The following is a 7,447-nucleotide window of genomic DNA, read 5'->3' on the forward strand; positions in this document are numbered from 1 at the left end:
TGTTTCTCTGATTAAATAGATAGTTATGTACCTAGAAATGATTTTTGGAAAAAATAAAGAGCAAACCATGAGACTGATGTAGTTCAAATTTGACTCGCTTCCCACTGAATCGATGGAAATTTGTCTTTTTCACCAGAGGTGGATTAAAACTTTTGACACCCAACCATTTGGCCAATTGTGCATTAAATATGACCTAGTATTTTATAAAATTCATTTGGTCCAAATTTGCAACAAATATATGGTAGGTCCTTCAAAAAAACATCATTTGGGGCACTCGGAAAATGGAAAATTGATTTTTCGTCCAAAAAAAATGAAAACACCCTTAGGCAACATTGTTTGCCACTCCAAGATGCACCCTTATGAACAATATGAGATCATTTGAACTAACTATGTCATGAATGTGGCCATCAGATTGATCATTTGGTTTGAAAGACATGAATCTTCACACATGATAGCTCATTTATGAGAACACTTTTTGAAAAAGAATTGCCGTATTACAAGTTTATTATTTTTTCTGGTAACTTGGTCACATATAATGACACAATGCGAAGGTTTTCCAATTTTTTGATTTTTTTTTGAATTTTTTGTGCCCGTTTCAAAATGTGGTCAAAACGGCGGGCATGACCGTTCCTACGTAGTGGTTGAATCTTGAATTTTTTTGGTGTTTCTCTGATTAAATAGATACTTATATACGGAGGAATAATTTTTGAAAAAAATAAAGAGCAAATTATAAGGCAGCCGCAGTTCAAACTTGACCAGCTTCCAACTGGATCGACGGAAATTTGTCTTTTTCACCAGAGGTGGATCAAAACTTTTAACACCCAACCATTTTGTCAATTGTGCATCAAACATGGCCTAGGATTTTATAAGATTGATTTGATCCAATTTTGCAACAAATATTTGGCAGATCCTTCACAAAAAAGCTCATTTTGAGCACTCAAAAAATGGAAAATGTATTTTTCGTTATTCGAGGGAACAATACTACTACTTATGAGGAACCTTAACAAACATTGTTAAAAAAAGAGAAGGAAACTTAGCGCCGGTAGTCGTGGTGCTGCGTTGGATCTCCTCGACGCTGTAATGGAGCTTCGCCGGACGCCGTGGTGCTGCGTTGGAACTCTTGGAGTACCGTCGAGAGATGCAATGGAGCTTTATGGGGATGTCATCGGTGCTGCGTTGAAACTTTTTCACGCTCGGTGCTGTCGTGACATTTTGATATGATCGCACGACCACCAATAGGCAGATTGGGCGGCTAGCTAGGGGGATGATTTCTAAACACAATCATCTGGCTGACTGGTAGCATTTGCCTATTGTTAATCAATTACGACCAATTTAGATGGTCATAACGTCATCAAAGTCTATACTTCATTCTGATTGGTCTATCGACATGTCACACGAATCAAGCATCAGATACCGTCGGATACTCCGAGATCCAACGGCCCACACCCACTCACCCTCTTACTCCTCGTCCCATCCACCCACCCACCCGCCGCCGGCCTCACTCTCCCATCGCACCCCCCCTCCTGCAACCCTAACTCAAATCCCATCGAACACCTCCTCCTCCCGCAATCCTAACTCCGATCTCCTTGCCGCCACCATCTTCTCGTCCCCATCTACTCGCCGCCGCCACCTACGGCGCCGGACACGACGTCCCGCACCGAGCCCAACAAACCCTCGCGCGCCCCAGCCCTTGTTCGCCGACGCGGCCATGGCAGGATCCTCCCTCCTCAAGCCAGCCCGATCCTCCCCTCGATCTCGTCGGAGCTAGCGGAGATTGGGCCGCGGCAATTCCCCTCCCCACCCAGCCATAAAGCCATGCCCAAATCAAGCCTCCCCCTCCTGAGCCGCACCCACCCCCATCCCCACTCCAATCGCGCCGCCTGCCCTCGTCGACCACTCCTCCGCCCCGCCGAGTCACCGCACACTGTTGAGTGAGCTCGTTTCTCGTGTCACCCAAAGTCGCGGATGGCCCTAATTAATTCCCCCCAATTCGGTCCCCTCGTAGGCCGCGGTGCCGTCGCCGTGGACGGGATGTGCGGCGGCCGTCCCCCCAGCGTCAAACTCCTGCAGATGGAGACGGCCTGCGGCGCCCTCATGCACGAGCTTCAGGTGTGCCCGCGGTCTGCCAGCGACCAGGACGATGCCGACGGCCTCCACAGTTGCTCCTTCTTAACATTCGCGCGCCAGGAGAGGAGCCTCCGACCCCGACGCCATGGAAGGTCCCCTCCCATCTCCTCTCTCTGCTCGTTTCCAGAAAGGACATCATTTGTGCTAGCGAGTTGCCGCAGGAGAACAAATCACGTCCTGCACTTCCTCCTAGTCTCCCAAGGCTTCTTGATATGTACACTACCATTTTTAGAGGCTTAATAGGACTGGTTGCTGCTCAAGCCACTTATGGCCAAGGGGAGAACATTGAGTTCATGCTCCAAGAGCTTAAGAATGAAGTCTTATATTAAGTTACTGACCCTAACTGTAAGACTAAATGCATGTGGAGACGCATGATTAATGTTGGGACACCCATTACTTACATGGGACTAGATTATGCATTTCATATGGGCATGTTCGATTAATTAGGATGCAAGTATGTAACAGGAATCCTATCTGTGAGCTAGGTTTCTTTGCTTTGCTTTTCCTGTGAGTAGTACGTATATCTTAATTAGTATAGTAGCTTGTGGGCTAATGGAGAAGTACGGTGGACGTGGCAACCATATAGGTGTCTATCCTTTTGGTGAGCACCTGACATAATAACAGAGTGCTGCCTAAGCTAATTACCTGGGCCATTGCAACTGATTGAGTGTCATTGCAGATGCATATTCTAGTTGAGATGGTGACTTAACTAGACCACATCTGCATGCTTGTTACCAGGGAAGGCATGATCCTGTCACTAACACTGTCCATTACCCCATCTATCTACAGCCAAGAAACTACATAGCAGTTTACTAAATTGAAAAATTCTTAGACCGTTCGATAATTCAGCAAATTCAGATCCAAAGAAGCAGTTCAGTAATTTAGTAAACTGAATAATTATTAGACCGTTCAGAAAAACTAAGATCGTTGAACGCTAGACCGTTCAATAATTCAGCAAATTCAGACCCAAAGAACCATTCATGCATTTACACAATCATGGTTTCCTCTGCTGTTTGTAATTGTTCTAGTTAACTATGCTAGTAGATATCGCGTGGGATCTGTAGCTGGTGTCTGTTGTGTCATGTCCTCTTTGACGAGTTCATTCATTGAAAAATATTTCTTGATGAGCTGCTTTCTGTCCAAATGCATACTATTATTAAGTCACGATCAGTTAGCAAATTTACGTGTACGCTCCATTGTTTGTTAAGGTTTAGTAGCTATTGTGCAAAATTGGTAGTGATTCTATCGGTGAACAAGTAGGGTAAATATGTCACTGTAAATCTGTAAAATAGCTTCTTTATATTTTTGTCTCGCATGTTTAGTGTTGTGTGTCTGGCATGTTCATAGAGCCACTTGTGGAGTGAGATGAGAATAACAATTATAATTCTGTAATGTTTGATTGTATATACATATGCAAAAGTTGCTTGTGCATTATCGCTAGTTTTGGTTGCTGCTTTACTAATAACTATGAACACAATAGTATGTTTGTGATCTTATTGACTTGCAACTTTACCATTTACAGAACCATCATCTTATTTTATTTTTTTCATGTACAACTCGCCAAAAGAAGGTTGTGAAGATATTCCCATGCCAGACATTTGGATCTCTTTGCCCCATTGTGTAATGTTGGTTGGATGGCAGGGCCAGCTCTAAATGTTGGTTGGATGCAAGAGAGGAACTGTACTTGATCCTCTGCTCGGCCAGCCCGTGGACGACCACTACTTCCTCGAGAAAGACCGGCATCGCTATCGACGTAATTCACCACTCCCTGCACCATGAACTATGCTTTTTTTTCGGGTTGCTCTCCCCAGTTGTGAATGTTGTGCGTCATGTTCTTGCTAAATGCAAGGGATTGTGTTGTCTAGTCATCTGCATTTACGGGATAGCTTGTGGGGCCATCAATTGGGTTCATTTTTTAATTAGATTGACTTATTATACATCCCCAGTTTTTATTGCTGGGTTATTTGGTGAAAAGAACTGTTTTCCTGTGCACACGTCATGTCACTCGCAGAGTGTTGCCAATAAGTAGATGATGTATCCGTCACTTTGACATCTTTCTATACTTTAGAACTACCACTTATCATGTTGCTTATTTCTGATGCTTTCTAAGTTGGTATTATATTTCAGCAGTACTTGATTCCCTTTTCAAATTGTTGTTGCCATGTGGTTGTCCTTCCCGTTAGTTCATGTGAAATTTGGATTTTAAGATTATGGCTTAATATGTTGTCTCATGCTGTTGATTTCACTTGTGCAGAATCTATTGGCTAATCTTGACAAGTTTTGCTCTGCTGACTGCCCATCCTGCTGCTCTTTGTGGTAAGAGTCCTTGAGTGCTGAAGTTCATGTCTCGACTTGACTGTGCTTACGATTATGGGTTTACTCAAGTTATACCAAGGGCAGTAAACCATACAGCATTCCTTTGTTTGTACTTGCTAGTATTAAATTTATGCTCCTCGGGAAGTGCTGGTACTAGATATACCAAGCACCAACCAGACAAGGCTAAAGTATAGCTGATCAGGCTTGCACTGCCCTGAGTGATGCAAACCTATAGTGGTTCTTTTATAGTTCCTTAATCTAATGACTGATTTCTAGTCTCCCTATATATATAATATATATATATATATAAATAATATAATATAATAATAATAAAGCACGGATTGACTCCATGGGTTCATCGTCACAATACGCTTCTTCCCGTAAGTTTATGCTTTCACTTTGAATTTAAAACATATACGCGAGGTGGTACTAAAAAAGTGTTCATTGGTCGCGCACGTCAATTCGTATAAGTCGCTGTTTTTAGTCCCTTCGGGTCGCTCGACTGGGTCGTGTTGATCGTTCCTGTCAACCGCGTGATGATTGAACTGGGTCTGGTCAAAAGAAAAAAACTATGCAAAAAATACTTCACGTGAGTTTCGAACTCCCAACCAAGGCCCTCCATCCGGAGGGACGCCGCCAACTCAGCTGGTCTGTTTTGTTCTGCAAAATTGAGTCCCTGTAGGTATAATAGTCCAACATCTCTTCTTTGCACTCTATCTTATCGACTTTTATACATGCAGACTCAGCTGGTCGTAGCAGAAGTCAATAAACAGAAGATGGAAACCGGCAAAGATGCAGATAGATGGTGGACATATGAGAGAGGTGATGGGATAAAGAACGACTGTCGGCGACACTTGGCCAGAAGAAGAGAGCTAAGAACGAGGGGGTTCGGAGAGCGCCGCAGCTTGACTGCGGTCCTCATGGCTCCTAATAATCCATCAGCTGCTAGCGGCGCTACTATAGCTAATTGTGATGTGCAGTTTCTATCAGCCTTTTGTGTATGCAGTTTCCCCGTTATTTTCTAAAAACTTGTCTATGATAATTTCTAACATACAATAATTGTGAATTTGTGATAGATAATTGGTTTAAATTATACTTTACACACTTTTCTGTAACTTAAAGTCTGCATTTTTCAGATGTACAGTACTATTACATATCTAACGTACATAATGAACTCTTTATAGGTCTCTGTTGTCCCATATGCCCATTTGAAATTTTATGCTTGGTCCACTTATTTTAGCTCAAGGGTGATATGAGTGGTAAGAAACACTTGCAATTGTATGTCGTGTGTATATAAATGTGTGCTCGGGAAGATAAATATGGTCACAAAAACTAAGTTTTCTCTAAAAAAAATATTGTCAAACATGAAGGATCTTACAGGCATATGTTAGGTTAAATTGATACTTATAAAAAAAATTAGGTGCAGTAATTAAAAAGTATGCATTTAAAGTCAATCGTCGCCTTTCTCCTGTAGCAACGCATGGGCCATTGTGCTAGCTACTTTGAGCTAGATATTTCTTTTAAGTGAGTTTAGCTACTAATTTTAGAGGGGTTCGCTAAATCTTAGTCAATTGAGATTTAAGGTAGTCTCAATCACCTTTCCAAGCCGTTGGATACATGCACACTAAGATTATGTGCTAGGAAACTTTTCTTTGTTATTGTGATATGGAACGGAAAGAGATGTGTGTGTGCCGTTCTGGACTATTCGAAGTGCGTGTTTTTTCAAGGAAAGAGCCTACAATCTACACGAGAAGCTTGTGTTTGGGCCATGTCCAAGAAGTGCAAAAAAGAAAAGAAACATAATACAATTTGACAAACCAAACAACCAACATTTTCTAAAAACAAAATCAACATAGCAAAAACATATTTGCTTTCGAATATTAATAAATAACTGTATATAAACAATTCCACTTCAATGCACCACTCCTCTCACATCCGGTGATAGTGTGATGTTGATTGAGGCAACATCGAAGTACATGAATGTAGTTTCATTAATCTTTTTCCGAATTGTGGACACCAAAAATTGTATCATCATTGACGACGGTGGCAAAAATGAAAAGTTGCAATATGAATGAGTCACTGAAAACATGCGAAGACTTTCTCCTTCTGGTGCGTTACTTTCTCCTTCTGGTGCAACGCACGACACATTAAATGATGCATAAAAGGTTAAAGGGAACTTTCTTTTGAAAAACAAAGACAAACACAGACTCGCAAACACGTACATACACTAACACCTAGAGAGACTGAGCCGATGGGTCTTGAGATTGATGAACACACCACAAGTGTCTTGCTTCAACGGGAACGTCACCATGCACTGAAATAATATTTCGCTTTTGTGAGACATGAAAGCGTAAAGCTAGGTTTTAATTCTTGCTGGTATTGGGTACCACTGCCCTCCAAACCATCCAATCAAAAGTTGGTTCTCAGGGTTAAAGCGAAACTGACCAATCCATTTGCATGCGCCTCCCTGCCCCTGCCATGCTATACTGATGGGTGTTTTGGTGGACACATCAATTTTCTCTCCGGTTGCAACACGCGTGCATATTTGATATGAAAAAGATAAACCCTTCCAAACCAAACAAACAACTATCTCTAAGAAATCCAACGTAGTAACAATGCTTTACATTCAAATGTATTGAAAATTCTAAAAAAACTTTTGGATTAGTTTTTAAACTCTCGATTAGTATAGAACATTCCAATGTTTATATGTCGCACTAAAAATAAATACACCACTCTTTCACCCGGTGATAGTGTTAAGCTAACGGAGTGCCATCAAAGGACACCACTATGACTATCTTAACTCTACTCCATGGTGCGGACACCAATAATCATTTTGTATTTACCAACACGGAGGCGTGTTTTTTTTAAGATAGTGAGTGTTTCTAAATGTTCTTGGTTTCAAAAAAATATTCATGTTTTAAATATGTTTAAAGTTTTTAAGAAATGCTAAAAATTCCCAAAAAATGGTTCCAATTAAAAACCAGTTATAACTGTTCACAAAATC

At 41.5% G+C, this 7,447-nt stretch overlaps 1 protein-coding gene across 4 annotated transcripts; it reads left to right on the plus strand.

The window, feature by feature from the left end:
- Window positions 1–1,493: 1,493 nt before the first annotated feature.
- On the plus strand, window positions 1,494–5,626 carry LOC125536907 (uncharacterized). 4 transcript variants are annotated; one of them, XM_087543908.1, is made up of 5 exons: window positions 1,494–1,926; window positions 2,006–2,219; window positions 3,769–3,880; window positions 4,382–4,443; window positions 5,184–5,626. In XM_087543908.1, coding segments are annotated over exons 2-5 (363 nt in total). In that variant the 5' UTR covers window positions 1,494–1,926; window positions 2,006–2,031; the 3' UTR covers window positions 5,185–5,626. The 4 variants fall into 4 exon arrangements, 2 of the variants coding, with proteins under 2 accessions (XP_087400034.1, XP_048556156.1); XR_007295315.2 differs by having other exon boundaries at window positions 1,494–2,219; window positions 3,695–3,880; XR_007295316.2 differs by having other exon boundaries at window positions 1,494–2,219; window positions 3,698–3,880.
- The last annotated feature ends 1,821 nt before the right edge of the window (window positions 5,627–7,447 follow it).

Source organism: Triticum urartu, chromosome 2A (genome assembly GCF_056163025.1).
Source record: "Triticum urartu cultivar PI428250 chromosome 2A, HENAU_Tu73, whole genome shotgun sequence".
Lineage (NCBI taxonomy): Eukaryota > Viridiplantae > Streptophyta > Magnoliopsida > Poales > Poaceae > Triticum > Triticum urartu.

What these genes read in the sequence shown, in the direction of transcription:
- LOC125536907 (XM_048700199.2), top strand. Translation starts at nt 1,966, where the DNA reads ATGGCCCTAATTAATTCCCCCCAATTCGGTCCCCTCGTAGGCCGCGGT. An exon ending in CGACCCCGACGCCATGGAAG is followed by an intron (nt 2,220 to 3,768) that starts GTCCCCTCCCAT and finishes GTTGGATGGCAG; the next exon opens with GGCCAGCTCTAAATGTTGGT. An exon ending in AGACCGGCATCGCTATCGAC is followed by an intron (nt 3,881 to 4,381) that starts GTAATTCACCAC and finishes TCACTTGTGCAG; the next exon opens with AATCTATTGGCTAATCTTGA.